The sequence below is a fragment of the Alexandromys fortis genome, unplaced genomic scaffold (assembly GCF_014885135.2).
Source record: "Alexandromys fortis isolate MF-2015 unplaced genomic scaffold, M_Fortis_MF-2015_v1.1 scaffold_136, whole genome shotgun sequence".
Lineage (NCBI taxonomy): Eukaryota > Metazoa > Chordata > Mammalia > Rodentia > Cricetidae > Alexandromys > Alexandromys fortis.
Genome location: NW_026068024.1, coordinates 2,740,583 through 2,767,289, shown reverse-complemented (window position 1 = coordinate 2,767,289; position 26,707 = coordinate 2,740,583). Strand labels below are relative to the sequence as shown.

Here is a 26,707-nt window from a genome sequence, read left to right as displayed (position 1 = left end):
GCATAATTGAAGCCCAAAAGGAGGACTCTGAGAAAAGAGAGGCAGAAATGAGGTTCATTTATCTTACTGCTCCGACTTGAAATTTCTTGCACTGCTAAGAGAATGTAAGACTGCCCTTAAAAAGTTCTTTTCCTAGGAATTTGCCTATAGTTAGGTTTTTCCAGAAAAAAAAATCATTTCTTAGTATATGGGTGGGTGCGAACAGGGAGTCCCAGGAGTCAAGGGCCTTGCTGGACAGCTGCTGTTAGCAGCAGGGGGCGGGGGCATCTAACCTTGCTGCTCTCCCGGAGCTTAGCTCCTCCACAAGGCAGCTCTTCAGTAGACCCTCCAAATCTAGAACGGATTAATTATCCCCGACAGAGGCAATGCTACAGTCAACCTAGAGGGCGGGCTCTGTGTGCCATCTGCGGTTGTAATTACATCAGCTTCATTCACCCATGCCTGCGTGCTAATGAGCCTTCCCAGGGCTGCTAATCAGGAAGAGTGCTAGCTCGTATCTCAGTGGGGATAATTCATGTTATTTGTAAGACAGAACCAGCTCCCAGTCATCGAGGTAATGAGAAGACCCTTGCAGGTCCATTCAAAACTGCAGGCTCAGTAGAGCAAAAGATAAGACAAAACCACCCGTTAACATTCTCGTTGCTCTAACATACCTGGGAATTTTACTGGGTGTCTTAGAAATAGATTAATATGATGATTAGCACACATCCCAACATGGAAGGGGGTCAGAATGTCAGAATGCATACTTTTTCTGTCTTATTCTTCTTCCAGAGTCATGAAACTGTATGGTGTGCATGACTGTTGCAAAGATTTAAATTAGCATCTTTCAGAGATGCATTGGAGCTCTTCCTTTGACCTTCTCTAGCTTCTGATTTGGAGAATTCTCCATGAAAGAAAATAACGAGCAACTAGAGAGGTTTTTGTTGTTGTTGTTGTTTCCAAGACAGAGTTTTTCTGTGAAGATCTGGCTGTCCTGGAACTCACTCTGGTGGCCAAACTGGCCTTGCACTAACAAAGATCTGCCTGCCTCTGCCTCCTAAGTGCTGGGGCTAAAGGTGTGTTCTACCACACCTGGCTGCGATTAGAATAACTTAACATATTATAAAACCTAACTGATCAAGTCATTTATTTTATGTTGTATTGCTGTGGCCTTAGAGTTTGGACCATGCTTAAACTTTGTATTTTGATCAAATTCAACATAATCACAATGTCTTCATTTCTCATCTGGGTAGATAAAGTTCCTAGGAGATGCTAAAAGTATGGGTGGTAGTTTGCAGACACACAGCATCTGGGGCTAATTCCAAAAATATATTAATATTTTTCTGAAAATATTTTTTCTAAGTTTGTGAACCTTCTTAGGATATGAAAATCTCTAAGTCTTAAGTAATTATAAAAAAGTGAAATTACCGTCTATGTTCATTTATACGTTTGCCTAAGATGAAAAGCTCCCTCCCAGACTTTGGGCTTTTCAGACGCAGCTGAGACAAAAATTAGTGGGTGAATATCTGCACACCTGACACAGTCCCAACAGTTGTTCAAAAACTGTTTCTCCCCAACAGTTTAGGGTGCTCGGGAAGTCATTTAAAAAGTCACTGAGGAAAAAACATGAGGTTGAGGAGAGTGATGATTCTCACCCAGAGGCAATGTAGGAAACAGAAACTGGATGTAGACATGACAAACACCCACTTTTTGTTCTGTGTTCTTTATAGGCTCAGAAACCATTTCTAGAATTCTTCACAACAAAGCTGTTCCAGGGTTCCCTTTAGAAATAGCTGTAGACAGAGGCAGTGACTTCCTGCTCTTTCCAGCCTTCCTCCTCAGCTGGAGATGAGATGAGAGGGACTTTCAGGATGATCCTGTAAGCATCAGTTCGTTGGATTGCCCCTTGCCAAAACCTGCCCCACACAAGCATTTTCCTACTCCCACAGAGGAGACAGGAGACACCTAACCATCTCCTACCCAGCTGATGTCAGTAGGCATCATATACAGGGAAAGCTCCAGAAGTGTTTCCTGGACCTCTGTTCAGCCCAACTCTGTTATCTAAACTTGCCGAGGGCAGAGGACTACCATTACCCTTCTAGAAGGCTTGGACTACCTGATACATCATTTCAACATCATACCCTCCCATCATCCAGGAGCACAGACTGTAGAGTGTAAATGAGAATTCCCTGTACCAGGCCAAGGTCCAGTAGATAATTTCCATATACAAAGGGCTGCGGTGACCACTAGTGGAAAGGATGGAATAATAACCATTTCGAGCACACAGACTCCAGGATATTGTGACTCTGAGTCAAGCAAAAATGCATGCTTCACGTATTTCACTAATATGTTCTCTGTACACAGTTATAGTTCTATACCCTTCAAAATCACTTCTTTTATACTAAGAACTTAACTAGATTAAAACCTAGTTCAGGGTTCATTATTCCCAATAAAGAATTGGACTTCAACTTTCTTAACCATACTTCCTTAGTCAAAAGACAAAAGAAAAGAAAGAAATTGCCCTGACATAGTAACAGGACAGTTCTGAGATTGCATATTAATATGTTGGGTGGAAGGCAGACTCTGGCTGATGATAGCAGGGGTTTTTTTTGCATCCCGTTCATGGTTGGATGTTTTTGTTGTAAGGATTTCATAGAAATGGAGTTATTGTATAGGCTCACATTCAAGGAACTGAGCACGCTAATGTTTGGGGAGTGCTAGCAGGCAATATTCTGTGACTCCAGATAAAACAGTGGAAGATAGCTGGTCGCCTGCCCGTGTGTCTATTAAAATTCAGCAGTTATTCCAGGGACATAGAGAGACAGCAGCAAAGACACAAGACACAGATTACCACCCAAAAAGCTTCTAAACTTCGCTCCGGTTTGTGTTTGAATAGAAACGATATACTCATTTGGTAAAGGTAATAAAATGAGGTGCTAGATATTAAGGTGGCTCATAAAAATTAAGTGTCAAAGGTTACTATATCACAGTAAATATTATTGGGCTCAGCTTCATCTACTGAGCGGAAATTGAGTCACTCCAGAGTAAACTTGACAGTTTTCAAAATATAAACGATTTACTGAGTTTCTCTGTTTTTTCATATTAACTATTGGCTTTGCAGTGTATATACTTGCCAGTATTTTCCATCTAATACAAGGAAAAGGAAGAATGGAAAATGTGAACTTTAGAAGCATAAAATAATATTTTACCTCTTGCATATGACCATGTTGCCTGAGGTCTTCAAGGCATTCGTCTGGAATGGCTTACTCTACCTAAACCATTTTAAATGGACATTTTAGACTCTGTACGTACTCAGCAACATTTCATTTGTCTAGCTGAAAAAAAGGTTGTTGTGCTGGACGCTGTAGGTGAACACATTGAACAGTCCGTTCTCTGGGGAAAGGTGGTGTGCAGCACATCTGGATGCTGTAGGTGAACACGTTGAACATGTCCCCTGCTCTGGAGAAAGGTGCTGAGCACCACATCTGGGACCCTCCTAGCTGGTGTGCAGCACATCTGGGAAACACCCAGCTGCTTAAGGCATCTGGATAAAACATGCGGTCCTCAAGTCAGTTGTGTTCAGATCCTCAAACATCCTGGTCTGTATTCTTCTTTCACTTCCTCACCTCAGGTCAGACTCCTGATCCTGTCCACTGGTCATATAATATACACCAGACGCTAACTTATGCATCACTATTGAGGAGCAGTACCTTTGGAGGTGGAAGATCGTCTTTGTGCACTTGGAAACCATGTTCTCTTACCACACCCCTAGAACCCAGTACAAGTAAAACCCTGTCCCTTCCTGGGTCTGTTACATGTTCTTCAGTGACGCTGCTCTTCCCAAATGTATTTCCCATAATATATCCCCTGAAAGTAAAAGCTTCTCTTGGAGTTCACATCTCAAATGTCAGGAAAGAATACAAGGATCTAGTGTGGATATGCACAAGATGTTTCCTTCCCCGCTAGCTGTCTGCTGAAGCAGCGTCTGTGGAGTTCAGAGTCTGCCCCCACTCCATTGCTCTGTTAACTCTCTAGAATATAACACTCCTTCCTCGCTGGGGTAATCTTTAATGTGGTTTACTTAGAGCGGATACGTGTTTTCTTTTCTGTTTTACACTTACACAGTTAGAATAATTTTGAGATAACATTGGCAGTCTTGTGGTTGAAGGCTGGGACCAGAACCATTATCTGGGGAGGACAAACAAGAGTGGTGACTTTAAGAAGTTTGGAAACTAGAGATGTTCATCGTAAATTTTAAGAGAATGCGGGACAGAGGTATCCCTGCATCTAAATCAGTATGTCTTAAAATTGCTTAAATTGTACTCTTTAGTGTTTACAGTTGCCTACCAGAAAGACTTTAGTCATTGAAGGAAAAGAGAACTTTAATGCCAGTGGGAAGTTTGTATAAAACTCTCAGGAATATCCATTTAATAAGCCACAGTAGAAGTGGAGAAAGCATGATTCCTCATCCTGGCCTCTTTCACCAGGAGAATGCTGGTAGGAACATCTTGTGAACAGGTCAATGTTGTTTCCGACATCCAAAGAGTTGAATCACTGTCCCATCTAAGAGGCAAATAAAAATGCAGAACCCCTGATTGTAGCAGCAGTCACACGCATTTTGGTCTGTCTTCCTTGGTAGCGGGAGAGGAAACTTGAGAAGACAGTGTGGACGGATGGATAGCATGTTGAAAGGCAGGCTGCGCCCTTCTATTCCCAGCCTGCTACTGGGTTGCTATGTAAACCTAGATAAGCCACTTACGCTCTGCATCTCACATTTTCCACCTACAAAAATGTAGGTAGAGACATTCTGTACTTGGCCATTTCACAAAGATGTCATGAGAAAAGCCTTGCTTTGAAGGAGTTCAGGCATCTTTGGGTTGAAGAGATGATGTGTAAGTACAGCGGTGTCTCTGTTTCCTTTGGCAGTGCTGTTCCTACTGCCCATAGCGTTCCACAGACGTCTCTTCCCAGTGTACCACAGAGCAGGTACCGTCAGTGCAGCTGTGTACTGCACTGATGTCAAGAGAGCTTCTAAAGCCCAGATGCGAATCGTAGGTCTACCGCTGATCCTGCAGTGACCATGAACAAATCAAAGTCCTCAGTTTTCTCATGTGTTACAAGAAGATAATGGTAACAGCCACCCCAGCTGAGGGCGGTGACGCTTCGCAGTACTTGCAAGCAGTACATGTAGAATACAGAAACAAATACATATCTTATGCCAGAGGATGCACTTCGTGTCCAGTGTAGCTCTTCCTTCTTAGAATGGCAGAGGAGCGGAAGGGCTCACCTCACCCCACCCCTGCCATGGTAGATTCCTCCAGAATGGAAGCTGGTCCTTGATGCTCATTGGTTGCGTCTTATAAGCCCTTAGCCACTGATACCCATTCATGTCCTAAGTGATAGAGTCACAAAAGAAACTCGGATGTTATTCTCCAAAGCATAGCTGGTCTATTAATTTTTTAAAAATGCTAACATAAAGGAGAAGTACTGTGGAATGGGGAGGAATTGACAATTGACAGTTATGCCTTGATCATTCTTAAAATTACACACGGAGCTAGGGAGATGGCTTGCTGGTTGGTAGCATGCTTGCCATACAAACATAAGGACCTGAGTGTAATTGCCAGCGCCCATTAAAAGATGAAATAAAAGAAAAAAAAAGGCCAGGGGAAGTGTACATCTATAACTCCAACTCTGGGAAGACGGAGACGGAAGACAGATCCTGGGCAAGCGATCTCTGTAGCTCATTGACCATCAAGTTTAGTGGCATCAGTAAGCTCCAAGTTCAATGAGAGAACTCAGAAAATGGAGTAGTGAATGATCAAGGAAGACAACATAACCAACGTTGATTTCCAGCATCCACGCATGTGCATGTTCACAAATGTGTACACCTGCACACACGCACACACACACACACACACACATGCTCAAAACAAAACTTTACAGCTATGTAGATAGTGACAGAAGAACATAAGCAACGTTGAGCTCTGGCCTCTACATGTAGGCATGCACCCATACACACATGTGCTGTAGACTACAAACATGCACACATATAGCATACACTTACAATGCATGAACTCAGAAAAAAAAATCAGGAAGAAATAGAATAATGGGTACATTTAAGTAGCTTATTTTAACTTCTCTTGTCTGGTTTCTATAGTGATGACCAGCCAGAAAATGTAGTTTGCGGGGAGCAAAAAAAGGGCACAGACTGCTGAACTATAGAACAGTGGAGCGACAGGGAAGTCACTCCACAGGCAGCTCTATGGTAGAGTGCTTGCCTCACATCTGTGGCGTCCTGCTTTTCCCACCCACTAGGAAAAATAAAAGTGAAATATTCGCATTATCAAAGAGTCTGAATAAAACTACTGTTTCATGAGTTAATGACAGTACAGTATTGTAGAAAGTTTCGGATCTGAGGGGAACTATTGATGGGATTTTTGTACTTACTGTAGTGTGGGATTTCGGAGATTGAATGCTATCTACAAGGTAATAACATGTTTCATTGATTCTTTTTTCTTCTTTTCATGTCATTAGAACCAACCTACATCACGATTGATCCACCTGCGTGTGGGGAGTTGTCAAACTGCACTCTGAAGGAGAAGGACTGCACTTACGGCTTCAAACTGGATCACAATGGCTGTCGAACCTGTCAGTGCAAAAACAGTAAGTAGACAGATGGGTTTTCCCCCGGAGGCCTAATAGGATCTTGTCAAAGCATATTATATGATTGAATATCTTTTTCACTGCTGTTCAGACATCGCCTTGACAGCCTGAAAGAAAGGGGGGGGGGGTGGTAAGCTTAGCATAAACAGTTTTGCAGTCACTTAGGGAATGCCCTGCTCTGCCATATAGTTCCCGTCTGGATTTCACTGTGTTCGTTTTCACGTGGGGCTTGATAGCTCCGTTCAGCTGGTGTTGGAGAGGCCTTTGCAGCCCTGAGTGGCTCGGGAGTGCAGCCTCATAGCCTTGAGTGGGCAACCTAGAGCACCCCTGCCATGGTTATCCAGTGACCAAGAACACTGTATTTTTCCCTTTCTGTACATGGCAGCCATAATCCTTTCAAAACAAAACAAAACAAAACAAAATGATGCTTCATTCGGGACCTGGGAGATGGCTCAGTGAGAGAGTACTTGCTGCGGAAACATGAGGGCCAGAGTTTGGTTCCCTGGCAGCCGTGTAAAAGCTGGGTGTGGTGGCATGCACCTGTAACCCCAGTCCTGGGGAATTGGGGTTGTGACAGACAATGACAGACAGGCAGGCAGGCAGGCAGGCAGGCAAGAGGATCCGTGGAGCTTGCAGATCAGTCAGGCTAGACAAAATGAGTTGTAGGTTCCCTGAAAGACCATATCTCAAAAATAAGGTGAAAAGTGATAGAGAAGACATCTCTGGACCCCCACACATGGACATAGAGACAGACAGACAGACAGACAGACAGACAGACAGACAGACAGACAGACAGAGTACACAGGCCGACACACACACATATAGAGAGAGAGCTTGAGAACTTAAGAGCTTGTTTATATTGTTGACCTCAGAGCCATGACCTCTGAAACTAGACAGAATATAATACATTTCTCCCGCAGGGGAAAATACATCCCACACGTGTTAGAACTATTTTGAATTCTCTTAATTCCTCAACCAGAATACGCATCCAAAGTCCCCTTCTCCATCACCTATGCGGCATGCCTTCTAGAGCTTGGTCTTTTCTACCTTCTGACACCCAGGCTGGCATTGTCTTTATGTAAAATGTGCCTGAGAAACAAACAGAACAAGACTCAGAATTTAGTCTGAATTGAGTGCTGTTTCTCGCGTATGTTTGCATCAGCGCTTTGCTTGCACGTTGTGGGTTGGTAGTGAGCTTATAAGCAGCGAGTGCCCCTAAGTGTTTTTAGGTCAGCTGCTGTGAGGTGCTTATCTGTTCTATGTTAAGATGTTGCAGTTTTTGAATTCTATTAACGTAGGGCCAAATATAACAAATTATGCTAATAGTTTCAAGCCATTTTTCAAGTAGATGAAATTGGTTTTTTTAATCTTGATAGTGTGATCTTATGCCTCCCAGCTTAAGGTAAATAAGTACAACTTACATGTCCTCCTAAATCACTGAATTAAGATAAATTAAACTGCAGAGAAACAAGGACAGAACCCAATAGTACCAAAGAACTTCCTGTGTCGTTACACTGAACATTGTCTCCAGTCCTCAAATGGCACATGTCAGCTCTGGCCCTACAAGGTCTTGGCCCACATTCTTGCAGTCCTGTCTGAATTCAAGGCTCATTGCACCCACAAGATTCCTTCACTGACAACTTTTATTTTCGAAATAAACCAAAGCTGGTAGGCAACCATTGTTCTTCCCAGACTTACTTTCAGGTACTTTGGAATCCTCTGCCGTTTTTGAGTGACATTTGGCCTATTTTCTGCAATCTTTCCCTATCATCTCTGATCTCTCCCAAACACAGACAGTGATTCTATAATAAGCAACTTCTCTGTGGGCTTCGGGGTATAATTATCCTGGGCTTAGAGGCTTGGACTGACTGATGGTGAGAACGTACACTTCCTGGGTATCAGCTCTCTTGGTTTAAGGTGCCTCTCAACTGTAACAAGTCCTCGTTTGTGCCAGTATCTCTGATGAATGATAGAATGCGTCTGGGAGTTAATAGTGCCGTGTTCTCCGGACCCACACTACCGCCATGCCCTCTGCATGGTGGGTTACTGCGTCCAGGGTTCAGAAGCCCGACATACTGGCAGTTGTTGCAGTCTTAGGGTTTCAGGTGAGCCTCCGCCGCCTGGGGTGGTCCTGCCTTCCTGCACCTGCTTCTGTACCCTGTAAGAATCAGCCCCTGTTGTGTGCATGTCTGCCTCTGAGACGTTCCTTGGGAAAGCCAAGTCTGCTGGGGAATTGCCTTGGCAGCCTCTTGTGTTTACATAAATCGCCAACCTTGTCTTCCTAACACCACGGTAATTGGTAGTTGTGTCATGGAGTGTTTACACTGCAGTCTCCCGGAGCTGCTCGAGCTACACGTTCTTTCTCAGTATGGGATCGGACCTAGTTTTTTTTTCCCCTGAACTTCTACGAAACCTAAAAATACAGAATCGCATTCTCCAGCTGCCTCACCTGCCCTTTACCTGGGCTTTGTTACAAAGTTTTGGCCACCCAGTCACAGCCATGGCAGGTTCCTGTCACTCCATTGAACCTGAAGAAGCAGCTTTCCACATTTGTCACCGAGGCAACCGAAAGGCTGTTGTGGCCAGGCTTTCAAGCTGGAGGCTGAGGAAGGTACCACCATGCGTTCTGCCCTCCGTAGTCTGACGCTGTCAGCGGCATCACTATGGACACTGCTTGCCATAAACTTCCTTTTCGTTTACATTTAGGAAGAAATATATACAGGAGAATGTTGTGTTTTGTGCCTGTGACTTTTTTATATAAAAATACTACATTTCAGTACTTGCAAATTTTACGTACTTTTAGAAATAGCCAGTCTTTCCTTCCCACATTCCTTCACCACCTGCCATGGTTCAGGTAATGCGTTAAATGTTCGGACCACCGTGGTGAACGGAGCACGTGACATGAGGGGAAATCTCCAGTTGCCGAAACACAACACGAAATACCCAGTGCTGGAGTTTACAAGAGTAACTCCTTCTAAAACACTTCTCTGCTTCATAAAGATTCAAGCTTTCCGTCTCACAGAAGAAGGGGGTCCCTGCCTTCTGTCAGGGCATGCTCAGTTCTCCATCTTTGCTCTACATTGAGCAGCTAGATGAAGAAGCAGAGACCCTTCGGGATCAGGGATGCCTCTGGATTTAGGGCTGTCTCATCCAGTCACGCTGAGCTGCCTGGCCCTGGCTTGGTCTTGGCATTCCACTTACCCCCCCCCAAACCTAAGGCTTAAAACCAAAGTTACCAGCTTGTCTGATCGCACACAAGTCGATGCATGAATTTTGCCTCTGCCCCTCTGCTCCTGTGAGCCATCCTGATGCTTCTGAGGCAGAGCAGACTACATCGGAGGGATTGGGAGGAGTGGCTTTACTCTGTGTCCTCGTCTATAGAGGATGGACACCAGGACCTAAGCACTGGGGTACTTTGAGGATTAAGGGAACGAAAGCCAAGGGACTTTTATTAGCTGGCAAATGGTAGCTGTTTGCTCCACACACCAGCTGTTCATACCATCCGTTTGAGACCAAGCTTGCTAACATGGTGGCTGCCCAGCCCCCTCCTCCTTGGTCCTCACCCACCTGCCTATAGATCTTCTGGTCCTTTCAGGACACACCCATCCACAACCAACCTGTCACTTGCGCGTTTGTGCCTCACCTTCTTCCTCTTCTTGGTTGTACTGAAATAGCTCCCCGTAGTCACGGAGAGCATTTGGTTCTTTCCCCCGTTGTAGCAGCTTAGTATATACTCATCTGGACCAAAATTCTCCCTTACATTATTTTTTCCTGCATCCTGTTAAAACCTTTTATATTCAGTAGTCCTAACTATTTACCTAAGTTTCTTTTGGACATTATACCTAACTCCTGTTGGCATTAAGATTTCTTAAAACAGGGCCTGAGAAGATGGCTCAGTGGGTAGAGTACCTGACACACAAGCACGAGAACATGAGGTTGGGTGTGCAGCACCCACACAGAAAGCTGGGCATCTCAGTGCATGTCTGTGATCCCAGCCCTGCGTGTCAGAGACAAGAGGATCCTGAGGGCTCATGACCGGCCTATCTGGCCAGTCATTCAGCTCCAGGTTCGGCCATGTTCAAAACAAGCCTGGTGGAGACAGGCAGTGGAAAAAGACACTTGATAGTGAGCTCTGGGCTCCAAACATAAGTGTGTGTGTACATACACACAGAGAAAATAAGATCAACACCAATATCTCCCCCTTCCTTCCTGATCTGTTGCTCACTCATTGAGTGCCTACTGTAGCTAAGACTATAAAAACGACATATTATTTTTATAAAAGATTTTTAATAAAAGTTATCAAAGATGATAAAAAATGTCTTTGGATTTAACATTATAGGCAGTTGGTTTAGGCTTAAAATAAAAGCCTTAAAGAAACATGTCCTTCAGACACGTGTGGCACATGCCATGCATGGTGGTGCATACCTGTAATCCTAGCACTCTAAAAACAGAGACAGTTGAATCATTTATTTGAGGACAGACTAAGTTAAACACTGTTTGAAAAAAATCAAGGGCCGGGATGTTTCTTAGTGGACAAGGCCATTACTCATCATACAGCAGACATTGGTTCACAGCTCAGAACACAAAAAAAGTACCTGGGAAATACAAAACAAAGGAGGTCTGCTTGTTTGAACATAGCGATGTTTTGATGTTTTAACTTGCAACAGTAGCATGCTTGCAAAACTCTTAAGCTGCACCAAGAGTTTAAATCACCCTGCCTCAGTTTCTCAGAGACACGTTTGCAGTTAAGAGGAATTATGATAAGAAACGCCACAGAGTGCAGTGGCAACAAAATCAGAGCTAAGACCCTCTAAGCAGCTAATAACATAACATTTTGTTGACATAAGCATTAATAACATTAACTTTTTAGCCAAAGTGTTTGTTACATTCGGGAAGATGAAGATGCTTCAACTTTACTGCCCAAACTGCATATTGGTTGAAAGGCATCAATCTTTTAATATCTTACTGCCCATGGCTTTAAAGCCATGAGTTTGACTGGATATTGGTAACCTCTTTCCCAGTTTTAGCATTGTTTAGTTTTAGGAACTGATAATACTTTTATCTGGAGGCGGATTCAGACATATAAAACTGATAAGGGCAAAGAAGAGGAAGCCAGTGTGTCCATCATGAAGTGTCTGGGTGAAAAGCTCCACCTTTTATATCATTGTACTTCTCAAAAGACACCATGTCACTGGGCACAATTGGGATCAACATTTGCATATTCAAATGTCTTGGTCCAAGAGTTTCAGGAACTTCCTGGTTGGTAGGACACTCCTGTATCCACAAGTTTGAAGTGTCGCAGCGCAGCTTGGGGAGATGCAGCCACTCTGTGTGTGCACATGCAGGTTTTGCTGCGGTCATTGACAGCGGGTATCTCTTGGCCTCTTTTCCAGGATGAAAGGACTCTACTGTGTACTTGCAATTGACTAGCCACAGTGTACAGTCCCTGTGCCTTGCCATTCTTTATCACTTTCTCTTGCATGGTAATTGCTTCCATCAATTAGAAAGCCCTTTAGAGGCCGGGCGGTGGCGCGCACGCCTTTAATCCCAGAAGTCAGGAGGCAGAGGCAGGTGGATCTCTGGGAGTTCAAGGCCAGCCTGGTCTACAAGATCTAGTTCCGGGACAGGAACCATAAGCTACGGAGAAACCCTGTCTCGAAAAACCAAAAAAAAAAGCCCTTTAGGTCACAGAAAACTCACAATGCCTAAAAATATAAGCCGTACACTAAAACTTTATAAACAAACTTATAAGCCCCACCTCCTGATCTTTTTGTTTGATAGTACATTTCCTTTAAGGACAGTCTGTCATTGATAAGCATGGATCTGGGACTACCATCTGGTCTTTTTGTGTTCTCTGTTTCAGAACTGCAGCGTGGTGGTGGTGGTGGTGGTGGTTGTTTTGAGATGTTTAACAAATGATAGTGTTTTAAAAACTATTCTGTATTATCAGAGGAAGCGTGACCAAGTTTTTACTCCTCTACCAATGCAGCAATACCTGGTGGAAAGAGGATGAAGAACATTGATAAATGGTTCATTCCGCAGTTAGAAAACTTGGGACCTTATGGTGGGCAGCAAGTAAGAGAGGAACAGGGGAAGGAAACATCTAACTGTAAGAACATGTCCCCTGCTGCTCTATTATCTCTCCCCTAGTCCTCAGAGCTGGAAGGTTCCACCACCTGACTGACCACTGAGCTCTGGACACACGGGCCCTTGGGGTTCCTTTCGAACCATAGCACAGAGATAAATAAAAGACAAATACTTCCATAACTGTTCAGGGTGAGTTGAGAGCATTCTAGATCAAGGACTGTGGAACGGGTTCGTTTTTTACGTACTAGAAACACAAAACCAGGTGTCTCTACACTCCAAAGCTTTGAGAAAAATCACTCTCCAAGAATGCTGGCGCCGCAAGCTCTAGGCTTGCTTTTGATCCAGCTATTCCCTGACACGATCCACTGGGTGCCTTGATGGTAAATCCGTTATAATAGGAAAACCCGATCAGCTCAGCAGAGATTTCTGTGTCAGGACAGACTCGTGGTTCCGAGGCTCTCGTCCTGCTTCCACCATTCCTGTCATAATGGGAGACGGAAAGTAATGACCTGCCTCCAAGTCGTATGATTACAAATTTCAAATGAGCCACTTAGACTTTCTCTTTTAAGGATGCAGATTAGCATTCTGTTGCCTCACACTGTGATGCAGACCCACAAGGTTACACTAAATTCGTGTAATGAAGAGTTTCCGGCAGTGACGACGTAGAAAATCATGCCATTGATCACGTTCTCCTCTATAAAAGACAGAAAATTACATTTGAAAGGAATGTTAAGATTCACAGAAGAGTCTATCATAGAAATGCTTATGTAATGCGCAGATTCATTTTACCTATCAATTTTAGCGAATGTTTAATTTCAGGCTATAAGACTCGACTGTGGGACGGGATAAACATGTGGCTTGGTTAGCGACTTGTGCTTTAATGCAGTGTTTGCCCTTCAGGGATGCCCAGATGAAACGGCAGTTCACGCACCAGCCTCACGACAATAGACCACGTTCCTCATCACACCAGTCGCTAGAGCTGCATCAAGTATTGCCATTCCCACCACGCCAGCGTCCTTCCTCGCGGCCCATGTTCTTTCGAATCCTGCCTTTAATTTAGACGGGCCTCACATTGCTCCTCCATCCCGAGGCGCATTTACCCCACCTTGACATTGTTATTTTCTCTGGTTTTCTGTTAAACGGTGCCACCTTCTCAAATAGCTTTGTCATCAGGAGTTTCCTCTGAGAGCGTTGCTTCTCCTGTTTCACTTTAATTTCTGAAATAGTTGTAGTAAGTGACTAGCAGAAGATGATTAAACACCACTCTGGAATTCGGCTAACAAGCGACGCCTTAAATATTTCAAATAGTTGTTAGTAACACATTAATGTGAGTATTTCTTCTACCACGTAGATTTTTTTAGCCAGCTAAGTACCTTTCCATACCTGAATGTTTGTCAGCATAGTGGGGCGAACAGAGCTACACGTAACACTGGTTGCTTGCTTTCTATCATGTATGTCAAAGGACGGAAGAAGTCCCGAACACTACATGCGGGCTGTCGTGTTCTGTGATGACCCTGCTGCCCACAAGGGAGTGTAGTGTGTGCGTTCAGGTGTCTATTACCTCTGACATCAGCAATAGGAGGCGTCTGAAATGAATGTGGATTGTAAACTTCCGAACCTTAGCGTGAATTGTCATCAGTAGTTTGAGGTGGCCGATTTTAACCCAAACCATGAGAAACCGCACCCAGTCATTGCTTACTAGTGGTGACCAGCCCACTCTCTGTCCCAGGCCGAGCAGATTCAATTAGGCTTCAGAATTCCACTTCAGAGCTGGGCTCTGTTTTGTGTGTCACCACCGAAACACAGAACTCGGTTGTGAGAACCGTGAAACTGTGCCGTCTATAGCTGTTAGCTGTGGCCAGTGCCACAGCAGAGCTGAAGCTTAACCCTGCGTAAGCCGGGAGAATTCAGGGCTGGCATCCAAGCCCCACGGGATGCTCTCCAGTGTGTTGTCTCTGAAAGAACCATGGCTTCCGTGTGTCTCCACAGGGGAGGAACTGTGCTTAGGCCTGAAACGGGGCTGCACCTTGGACTGTCCTTTTGGTTTTTTCACCGATGCCCACAACTGTGAACTCTGTCAGTGCCGTCCACGGCCCAAGAAATGCAAACCTACAGTGTGCGACAAGTTCTGTCCACTTGGATTTCTGTACGTATTGGTCTGTGTTTTCCCCAATTCAGAAACTAAGTGTAACTTGCTGAAGCAGTCATTCCTGTGTTCGGGGGCTGGGATGTGTGTGTGTGTGTGTGTGTGTGTGTGTGTGTGTGTGTGTGTGTAGATTATACATTTATGTGCATGCCTCACATCAGATGGGTTTCCTATTCATTCTCTTTTGCCCATTTTCTTCTAGTCTGCCTTTAAAAATTACTAGGTTGAATTTGGGCATAATTCTTATTTTAATTAGATAATTGAGTTTAAAAAATTATTCTAAAAGTTTCTATTTAAAAAACACAGGTTTGGTAGCGAAAGCTTATGATGTTAGCACTCAGGAGGTGAAGTCTGCATCTAGTTCAAATGCAGCCTAGATTGCATGAGACCCTGTCTCAGAAAAGATGCCCCAAGTGTTAGTCATCACTATTTTTAATTGTAAGACACAGATGTGATACCAATAAAGATGTAATTATTAGGACTGAAAAGATAGCTCAGTGGTTAAGAGCACATATTGCTTGTCTGATAATGTAAGTCCAGCTCCAGGGAGCTAATGCTCTTTCTGGCTTCTGTGAGCTGTTACGACATCACACACACACTAAGTAAAAATAAATAATTTTAAAGATATAATCGTTTTGTAACTTAACTGCTGATACAAATATAAAGTGCCCCTCCCGCCCCATAAAGCAAGTAATTAATAATTAATAGCCACTAACACCTCAGGTTTTTATTAATTTTCAATATATACACATTGGCTTATTTATTTGTGTGTGTGTGTGTGTGTGTGCAGCGTGTGTGCTGTGGTGTGCATATGCAGAACGGTTGACAGCTTGCACGGGTTAATTTTCTTCTTTCACGGTGTGGGTTCTGAGAATGAAACTCCGTTCACCAGGGTTGGCAGGTTCCTTTTTTGCCCACTGAAATGCCTTGCCAGCCTAATAAGGCTTTTATTAGCATTTGTGAAGCCTCCCCAGGTCTCAGAGTCCTTACAGCCTTCTCTGTGTTGTGTAAGTTTGGGTAGTTAAAATTTTTACTAGCGTATGGAATTTCTCATTTGGGAAAGCCCACAGCCGTAACAAAATGTTCCCTATGTTAATCTCTCAACATTGACCAGTGACACGTCCCTCAGCCGCTCTGCGCGCTGGAGTTGCACGTCCATCCTTCATATTGCGGTACCATCTTTCTAATGAAACCCTCACCCGTGCCTCTGGGGACAGCCACATTCCAGAAGCGTACAAACGTTTGAGCAGTTCTAAATCTTTCTGAGAGCTAATTACACCTCACCTAGGAGTTCCGAGTGCAGGTGTCCCGTCATTCTGCGTAAATAGTGACGTCATTGACCCTTGGTCTGAGCGCATGGGCATCATTTGAGACTTCTGGATTTTCTGACCTCTGGCAAAATTTTAATTACCCAGGAAGAATAAGCATGGCTGTGACATCTGTCGCTGTAAGAAATGTCCTGAGCTACCATGCAGTAAGATCTGCCCCTTGGGCTTCCAGCAGGACAGTCATGGCTGTCTTCTCTGCAAGTGCAGAGGTAAGTGCAAGCCCTTCCTCCTTGCAGCCTGAAGGACAGAAGGACAAATGTCCTGTAAATGATAGGATTTAAGTGACCAGTGCCTGTTCTGAAACAAGTGCCACTGTGGGACCCTCCCACAGGACACCCTCTGTCTTTCACCGTAATAGCATTAAGAGGGCTCCAAACAGAATTTGAACGGAGCATGTGTGGTAAGCACAGTGTCCGGGCTAATCACCGCAGAGGGCTTCACTCCTTCTAGTCTCAGACACGTTAGCCTGAAGCTGTAGTGTACCTCGGTGCCTATGGCAGAAACCATCCCTTCAGGAGTCGGATTGACATCCTTGGGAGTGGGTGTCTCTAAACTCCTGTTTACCTGGGTATTGCTCCAGTAAGAGGATGTTCATGAGAACTTAGGCTTGCCTTGAGAAGCCCACAGCAGGCCAGAGCGTTATGTAGGCAAGGTGACGCTGGTGCCAGTCTTCCTCCTGCAGTGACATTCCTGAAGCCACTAAACGTGTGCTTCCTCAACCAACAGCTTAGTCCTAGCCCCAAACAGCCGAAGATCTCTGTAGCCTGCTTCTCCAAGTTGAACGCTTACTTGTATTTTGAAGGAGTCATGGTAAACAAAACTGTGGAGGAGTTAGTGTAGTCAGTCACTTCAGCCATCTTACTAATCAAAACTCCAGTAATTGCAAGGGGCCCAGAATCCCCTCATTGGACCAAACTTCTAGAATGATGAGTCTCTCTATATACACATATATATGTATACGTATATGTATACATATATGTGTATGTATATGTATACATATGTGTGTATGTGTGTTTACACATATGTATATATATGTGTGTATATATATAGTGACATTACAAAAACAGTGCTTGCTTATTGTATTATTTGGAAGTCAGCACTACTCCTCCAGTCAGAAACATATTCACAAACTCCTTTCTTCTCTTGGTTTTCAAAAGTGGGTGCCTGTTGGTTTGAATTCTTTTCCCAGGCCTTTCCTGTATCACTGACTGTCCTCCCCAGGCCTCATTTTTGGTGGCTTGGGTCTAGTCCACATAAGGGCACTACAAGCTGTTTCTCCTATGCCGTAGCTGATTCTTACCAGGCTACCTTCTGTCTGTGCAGAGGTCCCTCCTTCAGCCGGGCCACCTGTCCTGTCAGGCACATGTCTGTCCATGGATGGCCATCATCATAGAAATGAGGAAAGCTGGCATGATGGGTGCCGGGAATGCTACTGCCACAACGGAAGGGAAATGTGTGCCCTCATCACCTGCCCGGTGCCTGCCTGTGCCAACCCCACCATTCGTCCTGGACAGTGCTGCCCGTCCTGCACAGGTAAAAGCTGGCTGCCAGCTTGTCGTGCACCACCACCTCCAGCCTTGTGGGGCCCTGTACCCACCTGTGACTCTGCGGAAAGAGTGGGGTCTGTCCTCGGGACACCTTCTCAGCTATCTGTGGCTTCTGTGATTAATAGCCACAGAGTGAACTGGATACTGTGAATAATTAGCCCCAAACCAAAGAAAATCCTAAAGCTCTGGAAATGGTTCTCCATATTTTGGAATGGTTTACTCAGTTATATTGCTCTTTGGACTAGCTTTTTTTTTTTCCTGCAGAGGTCTGTAGACTTACATTTGTAAATCTAACCCTCCAGTTCACTGCTAGTATATTGGGGCCGAAGACTTTAGCCCTAGTTAATTGGATGGGATTGGTGAGATTTTTACTTCATAAAAGCATATAACTTACCAAGTAATAGTGGAGGGAAGAATTACTGAAATCTGTGGCTGATGTTCTGTCTTCAAGAGATGGATGTGTGGCATTCTTGCCAAATGGAGACATTTGGAATGGTCAAAATTCAAAACGGTCTAGTCTTAATAATAATAATCAAGGTGAGTTGCTAGAAGAATAGAAGAGGGGAAATAATCTATGCTGGCCAGGCTGCACCTGCCTTACTTCCTGGCACACAAAGATCCTCTCAGCTATAAGATTCTGTCTTTCTCAGCAGTTACCAAATTGGTGACACCCGTACCTTTGCACAGGGAACGTAAGTGCAAAAGAAGAGTCTTGTTTCCCCTGGTGCAGTTAGATGTGTTCTCTGCCAGCTCTTTCCTTGATCACATATTTTGCAAGAAAACTGAGCAACCACCATGTCCACCAGATCAGAAGCAGCTTGACGAGATAGGAGTGTGTCTGCGCCAACTCTCCGAGTGAGAGAAACATCATTTGTTCCCTCCAGATATTCTTTATTAGAGGCTTGTGTGACTGGGAACCTGCACCTGGCTCTCTGTCAGCTACTGCTCAGCAAAGATGTCTGAGATAGACAGGTGGAAATAGAGAGAGATGGATCAAAACAGAACAGCAGTGCAGAGTGGGACCAGAAGTATCTTTCTCTAGTTCAGAGATGTAGCCTATTCTAAACCACATAGTTACTGACATATTGTTGGGGCTGAGAAAAGCTCCGTTGGTGAAACACTTGTAGCAAGAAGGCCCAAGTTTGATCTTCAGTGCCTAAATTAATTAGGTAGGTAGGTAGGTAGACAGACAGACAGACAGACAGACAGATGGAAACCAGGCAGTGGCTTTAATCAAACTGATCTCTGAGTTTTGAGGCCAGCCTGGTCTACAGAAGGAGGAGGGAGTTCCAGGACCAGCTCCAAAGCTACACAGAGAAACCCTGTCTCAAAAACAAACAAAACCAAAAAAAAAAAAAAAAAAAAAAAACCAGGGATGGTGGCCCAGACTGTAATTCCAATACTTGTTGGGGAGAGGGAGTGAAATGGGCCTGAGACTTACAGGCCAGCTAATCTAACCAAGTCTGTGAACTCCAGGTTCAGTGGAAGACCATTCAACATGGTAGATAGATAGATAGATAGATAGATAGATAGATAGATAGATAGTAGATAGATAGATATGGATGGATAGGTAGATTAGATAGATAGATAGATAGATAGATAGATAGATAGATAGATAGATAGATGACAGACAGACAGAAAGATGGGTAGAGAGCTATTGAGACAGACACTAGACATAGACCTTTGACCTACACACACACACATGCACTCACTGGCTTTCTGAATGTACATACATATACAGAAAAAAAACTTTCCTTTGCAGGCATGTGTAGAGTTATGTTTTTTTTTTTTTTGAGAATCTTTAGTGGTTTGCTGTATGTGGTCTCTTCTGACTGGAAGCCCTAAAGGTCTGCCATCCTCGTGGGCTCCTTCCTACCTCAAAGAGCAGTCGCTTCTTCTCCCGTGCAGAGCTGGTGGTCCCTGGGAGGAAGGAAGAGTTTATGATCACCAATTAGCACTGTCTCTTACGTTAGTCCACACCCTCTACTCATCCTTTACCTTTTCCTCACCATCCCTCAGCCACTGTGTTTTGCTTTAAAGCAGGAACACAATAGAGCAATGAGATTAGGGAGGTAAAAACCCCTGTACACAGGTCTCCTCATGACGCCCCTGCTTATCAGCTTTTCAGAGTGTGTCGGTTGTCTGTCCTCTGAATGTCCTTTCTGAATGCCATCAGAAAATCTTTGCCAATATTGGTTTTCATTGTGACATTCTCTCTCTCTCTCTCTCTCTCTCTCTCTCTCTCTCTCTCTCTCTCTCTGCCACTGGAAATGCTCTCCGAGTGTCTTGTTCCCACCTCCGCTTTCATTTCCACTGCTTATATCCTGGGATTCTACTTTAGCCGTCGGTTTTCTGGAGTGTCTGCTTAGGCAAAGTCCCAGGCTTTCCTGGTTCCCATGAGATAAAGCTGTCCTGAAAGTCAGCCCATGCCATTGTATTCCATCAGTGTTATTGCCTCACACACTGCTTTGTAAGGGACAGCCCTGTGCTTGGACTCTTGACCATTTCTACATAGACAGGGTGGTTCCCCTCAACCCTCAGCATCCGCTGAGCTCCAGGCCTAAGCCAGCGGTGATGTCTCTAGATCGTTTCTCAGCAGGGTACACCTCTGTCAACACCTCCTTGATGTCCTTGTTGTGCTTGGACTCCGGGAATTTGGTTAGTGCCGTCTTACTTCCCAGCACCCCATCAAGGGAACTCCCAGTACCTCTGTAGCCATTGTAACATTAAAGGCTCTCCATCGTTATCAGCTTTCAAAGGGACCAAATCCACATCCACTCTGGGGAAAGAAATCACAGTCATCAGCCTCCGGGCATGTCTCTGGTTGATGATGGCACTGTCCACCAAATGTTTAGTCTCAGGTGAAGGGTTTCAGACTGTTGATTCTGTAGATACATTCCTGCTTGGGGTCCTGGCAGCTGGCTGAGGTGAGGTGTGGCTCCTTGACAGTGGGCCGTATTTCCAAGCATAAAAGTGTTGAGAATCCCAAGATAATAAAGTAGACAGGACATCCATCATTTGGAAGTTTTGTTTAATCTAAAGGCATATCCGTTTTCCAAATAACCATTGACTTCGGTCCCAGCCCCTTGACTGTGCTTAATGCTTCGAACTGGTAGCTTTCAAAATATGTAAAATAGAATAATAGTGCCTCGCTCACAAGGCCATTGAAAGGAAGAAAAGAAATACAGAAGTGAGAAGTGCCCAGCCTGGAGATAATTGGACCATAGCAAGCATTCAGTAAATGAACGATCTCAATTCTAGACGACTCCTGCATACCCCGGGATGCTCCAGCGAGTTAACCTCCCTGTAATTTCATTCTTATTGAATTCTCTCAGGACTATCGACAGACTCAGCCACTCGAACCTCCCTTCCTGAGATTAGCTCTTTGTCTTCCGTTTCTAGGCATGGAATTTGTTCTTTCCTTTTCTATTCCTCGGATAAGAATAGGGGTGAGTTCTCTCGCTCCTTGGGCCCTTCGGCTTCTCTCTCCCTTAAAGCAAACACCACCCATTTCGTCGACGGTTACAGAAGCTGCGGGTGAATAATTTCTCGTGTTTTGGTTCTGTGTCATTCCTCAGATGACTTTGTGGTGCAGAAGCCAGAGCTCAGCACTCCCTCCATTTGCCACGCACCCGGAGGAGAGTATTTCGTGGAAGGGGAGACATGGAACATCGACTCCTGCACGCAGTGCACCTGCCATAGTGGCCGGGTGCTGTGTGAGACCGAGGTGTGCCCACCACTGCTCTGCCAGAGCCCCTCACGCACCCAGGACTCCTGCTGCCCCCAGTGTACAGGTAACCAGCATGGTGGCATGGCACAGGCTTGGTGGGAAGGATGCCGCTTTGTTTGATGGTTCTGTAGACATCAGGATGGGCTCTGTGCCAAAGCCAGGAACCTGTGCCGGATCCTCTTGGCTGCCTGCTTCCCCAGTCCATTGCCCTCTGTCACCCACACACTACAGTCAGTATGCCTGGCACCTGAGTTGACTTCGAAGGAGAAAGACTGGCTTTTCCCTTTCTCCTCTAGCCTTACACTTCACACTGACGATGTGCATAGAGTACAGGCAGCCCCTCTGTGCCAAGTTATGTCTGATGACCTTGCTCATATCAAAAGTCACCTCACATTGTTTCTAACAAACGCGAAAACTAGTTACTGGTGAATAATATAAATACAACTCCTTGAAATTATAGAGGTTGTAAACATTCTTTGAAAATATGCCCATGCCCTTCCAAAACTGTGATTAATGGGCTAAGACCAGGAGTGTTGAGTGGGTGTCCCTGTGTGTGCATGGGGGGGGGTTTCCTGTGTTCTTCCTGTGATTGCTCAGGCCGTAGCAGGTAAATTTCAAGTCATAAAAGAAATATGTTATATTGTAAACTTGCTGAGATATTAAATGTGTGCTACACTACTGGTTTTATACCTAAAATAGTAACTCTGTCAACACTAGGATAAATGACTTTTAGAAAACAATTTTAATTCAACACGTAAAATTGCCAAAGCAGCTGGTTTTATTTGGTTGTGTTTAATCTTCCCAGTTTTTCAACTAAAACCATAACCACTTTCCTTCTCTGTATACAGTCAGTGAATTTTTGCTCGGTGGAACGTAAACTTTCATGTTTTATTACTTCCCTTTTTACATTGATGATCTACTTAGCTGTCTGGGATCTTGTGCTGTCTGTCTGTCCATCATACTCAGTAACTAAATTTCAGCCAAAGTTGATCTTGGGACAGATCTATTTGTGTAAGTAGCAACTATGTTCAGCAGAGAGGCCTAGTGTAAAATCTTGTCTACCATAAGTAGTCCATTTGTATTCTATCTTTAGACTCTGTGTGGCCTGTTCCAGCCATGTTTTTGTCATGATCAACATGTTATATGGAGGCAAGCCCTGCTGGTGTTTGTCTGTTAAGGAAGACCTATGACTGTTCCCATCCTCCTGATGGGAAATACTTAGTGTCAGTGAGCTTCTATCCATTTTTGCAGGCATTTCCGGAATGCCTGAACTCAGCCCTGGGGATCCTGAGAATAATGAAAACAAAATAACTTCTATCCTGGGGAGCATTGGTCAAAGAAAAAAAAAAAGAGTAAAACATGCCAGTGTGGTTCTACGCTAAGAAAGTGATGGTGCACAGAGAGGAACGGTGAGAGGGGGTGCTTGAGCTCCAGAAGACGTGAGGAAAGGAAGAAGTGCCCTGTGCTCTCGGGGCTAGGGGCCGAGTGACTAGGAGAGGTTCAGAGGGAGATACTTCTCTGTGACCGCCAGCCCAGGTTCTTGGATGAAACACCTGGCTGCACTTAGAGCTGAGCCCAGGAAGAGGTGATGGACAAGGCCCAGGTCAGGCTTAGGCCCAGCTTCACAGTAAGAGTCTGCATTGCAGAGGTTCCTCGGGTTCCTGGCAAGGCAGCTGTGGCTTTCTGCTTTTCGCTCTCTGGGGCTGAGTGACACTCCATCTTATGCCTAGCTTTTTCTTCTCATTTGTAAACTTGGGCCAAGGTGACTAATATTTTTTCCATATATTGATAACTCAGTGGTAACTCTCATCTTAAACTTTGGAGGGGTGTGTGTGTGTATTCCAAAAGTTACTTTTGGATATCTGAATGAGACCCAAGCTAGACTAAACAGTATTTAAATGAACTGCAGATCCCATAATGAATCTTTTTAGACTATTTGTAACCAGACTGTAGCAATGAGGATTTTTTTTAAGTCAGACTCATACTGCCTTGGCTTCTCAAATGCTGGAATTATACATACGAGCCACCATGTCTGCTTCACTGCCATTATCCTAAAACTTAAAATGTCAGTGTCTTTTACATCACAGTAAATTTGAAGAGTAGCATTGGTAAGTGCTTTATTACACATCTGGAAAAAGACCAGCCTTAGGTGACCACATGCTAAAATGGTCTAAGAATGATGTGGACCCGTCCACAAGACATGTGTCTGTGTGGTGGCACTTCTGTGGGACATCTCCCCATTCTGCCTTACCTGTGACCTGCCTCACCTCCTGTGCCTTACCTGTGGCCGCCTCCATAGAAGTGGGCCCTGGACAAAGAGTAGGATACCAGGGTGATACTCCCCTGAAGTACAGACAGGAGAGAGGCAGGCGCACCAAGGAGAGACCAAGATGAGTTGTACTTACTTCCAGCCGAAACCAAAGTTAGCAGTGGCCTCCCTCTTAAAGAATAAATCTTCTCTAGGAATAAATGCCCATAGGATCCCATCCTTCCATCTTTATTTTACTGAACATGGATGGGACATAAGGAACCGTCATAAGGAACTGTGCATGAACCAAAGTCCCATAGTGAACCGGAACCAGTTGAACCAATGTCTGGTCTTTATGACTTTGTCTTCAGGACTGGTGCGGGGAGAGGAGAGACTTTGGACTCTTGCCATTGTAAGAGCTTCCCTCAGAGATAGCTCCAGGTGCAACAGCTACCTTGGTCTTCAAGGAGGAGCAAATGTGTTCATTGGAGGGTGTGGTGGACTCATGAAACAGGTGGAAGAAGAGCCCTCCCTCCATTTAGAACTTCTGTAGCATGTGCTCGCTACACGTCTGCCTCATACTTTGTCTCGTGGCTGAGGACAGCAGCATTCATGATCCCGATTCAGGAGCACAAAAGATAACACCCCACTGTGTGTTCACTGAGGAAAGGTGACTGGATTCTGGTTTTGCTTGGTCCGCTGCCATGCCTCTTCTTAGACACCTGGGATATTGTGACATTTCAAAAGCAAGAACCCCACTAACTGTTTTATATCCCAGATTTCTTCTTGGGTGGAATTGCCATTAATTTCTATGGCTACCAACCCCCAAGGAGCTAGCTGTATTTCCTGGCAGCACTCTTTTTTTTTTTCCATTTCAAGTTGTCATCTGATGTGGAGACCTTCCTATAGTACAAACCACGGATGGTTTGTAAATGGTTTTCCCTGGGTGGCAACCTAATGCTTGATCTGGGTTGCTAAGCCTTGCATCACTAATGGGAACGTCTCAACTTAGGAATGTTACAGACAGGCGTCTAGATAGTGCAGAGCAGTGAAGACACCTTTGAGTGTCGAATGGTTAGGACTGCGCTGACTGCAGCTAAGAGAGAACCTAGCTCTAAAGTTTAAACTAGTAGAGGTTTGTGTGACCTTACACGAAGCTTGAGGCAGGTGTGGACCACTGTTGATTCTGTGGCTCAGTGACTTAGGATAAGTTTGTGAGTGACTTCAGTCAGCACAGTTTTCAGGGTAGGAAGAGCATGGAAGGATGCGGGCGGCAGTGCCTCCACCCTCGGAAGAAAAGCGGAAGCAACCCTGGAGATCCCTTTATTAACCCTGTGCTGCAGCTAGACCAGGGGCCTCCCCTCCTCCTCTCTGGGTTGCAAGAGAGTCTGGGAAAGCAGGAACAGGGTTTCCTGACTCACCCATTGTGATCCAAGTTCCATGATCTCCAAAGAAAATGAAGACTTTGCCGAAGGTAAGAAGGAGGGCGAGTAGAACCTGTGCAAGCACCTGGCAGAGTCTCGATGGCAAGTCTTTTCCTATTGTTACTGTGTTCTAAAACTCAAGACCTTGCTAGAATCAGGCTTCCTAATTTTATAACCGGCCGTGTCTTTTTTAATGAGGCACCCAGAGCCTCAGAGACAGGGAGTCTTTTGTAAGTGTGACACTTAACTATTGCTGTGTGCGTAGTTGGGGCCTGCCGCGCTGGCTTTGCTGACCTGTATGCTCATTTTTCCAGATGAACCTCTTCAGCCTTCCACATCCCATAATGAGAGCGTGCCTAGTTACTGCAAAAATGATGAAGGGGATATATTCCTGGCAGCCGAGTCCTGGAAGCCTGACGTTTGCACCAGCTGTGTGTGCATGGATAGCGTTATTAGCTGCTACTCTGAGTCCTGCCCTTCCGTGTCCTGTGAAAGACCTGTTCTGAGGAAAGGCCAGTGTTGCCCCTACTGCCTAGGTAAGATCAAGGGGGAAAACCAAACAGCCTTCATCTCTCCAAGTGACCACTGAATTGACACTGACAGCCATTCGCGTAGATCACTTCATGTTTTTTAAATTGGTTTTTCTGGTTGGTATACCATACCGACGCAGTGTGTGGACATTAATCAGGGAGTTGAGGGAGATGTGCTCCCAAGATGGAGGGCGTGGAGAATAAATGGCTGCTGTCTCAGAACGCAGTGGTGTTACAGCACCAGTTCTGCGTTTTTAATATCATAGCTCTCGCTACCTGACTGATTTTGATAGCCATCCCAATACTCCCCATATTAGAGAATGTTCATTACATAAAACTTGCCTCTCCCTTGAGACCAACTCAGTATGAAATATTCATTAATTCTTTATTTGTTTGGCTTTTCCTGTCTGACGGGGCAGTGGGGTGATCCTATTTAAGCCACGTGGCTGTCCACGTTGGTGGCCTGAGCACAGAGTGAGGCCTGAATAAATGATAGTTCTCGTTCCTCTTTGTGGCCCATGGTGCCATATCCTATAAGCCGAGGACATACGAATATTAACCCCTAATGTCCATACCAAACCGGTCCTGTGGCTATGAGCCAGATGCGGCTCTGGGGACCAGAAGGAAGGCTGAGACAGATGGCATCTCTAATCAAGGGCAGCCCTGGCTCCCAAGGCCCTCGCTGTCTTTATTGGTTTTGCATTCTAAAGTCAAATGAGAGACAAGACACATCTCAGTCCCACAGTGAACCCTTAATCAGAGTGGCAAATGAAAACACATGCCTTTGTTAATTAATTATAGCTAATTGTGCACTTACTGCCAGTGGGGTCTGTGTGCTTCCTAGGCATAAGTCATTGCAGGTGTTTTGAGGAATACCTGGGGAAGAAGAAAGAGTTTCAGGCCTCAGAACGTTGTTCTTGAGAATTTTACAGAGCTGGATATGCTCAGTGGTTATACTGAGTGTATTCTCTCTCTCTCTCTCTCTCTCTCTCTCTCTCTCTCTCTCTCTCTCTCTCTCTCTCTCT

General features: G+C 44.8%; 1 protein-coding gene and 1 long non-coding RNA gene across 4 annotated transcripts in view; one reads left to right on the top strand and one right to left on the bottom strand.

Annotated features, from left to right (window-relative positions):
- Crim1 (cysteine rich transmembrane BMP regulator 1) overlaps nt 1-26,707 on the top strand; it is a 175,701-nt gene that overhangs the window by 129,188 nt on the left and 19,806 nt on the right. For both annotated transcript variants that reach the window (XM_050163474.1, XM_050163473.1), the window contains 6 exons: nt 6,514-6,642; nt 14,719-14,875; nt 16,291-16,412; nt 17,527-17,736; nt 21,329-21,544; nt 25,467-25,688. In XM_050163474.1, the coding sequence (XP_050019431.1) occupies nt 6,514-6,642; nt 14,719-14,875; nt 16,291-16,412; nt 17,527-17,736; nt 21,329-21,544; nt 25,467-25,688 (1,056 nt within the window). The remainder of the gene's footprint in view (nt 1-6,513; nt 6,643-14,718; nt 14,876-16,290; nt 16,413-17,526; nt 17,737-21,328; nt 21,545-25,466; nt 25,689-26,707) is intronic.
- LOC126514522 (uncharacterized) overlaps nt 17,745-26,707 on the bottom strand; it is a 17,115-nt gene continuing 8,152 nt past the window's right edge. Inside the window, exons 2-3 of one of the 2 annotated variants that reach the window (XR_007595596.1) lie at nt 26,500-26,558; nt 17,745-19,670 (exon numbers count right to left, since the gene is read on the bottom strand). This is a non-coding gene — a long non-coding RNA (uncharacterized lncRNA). Of the gene's footprint in view, nt 19,671-22,073; nt 24,451-26,499; nt 26,559-26,707 lie in introns of those variants that run through there. The other variant, XR_007595597.1, reaches the window with a different exon arrangement.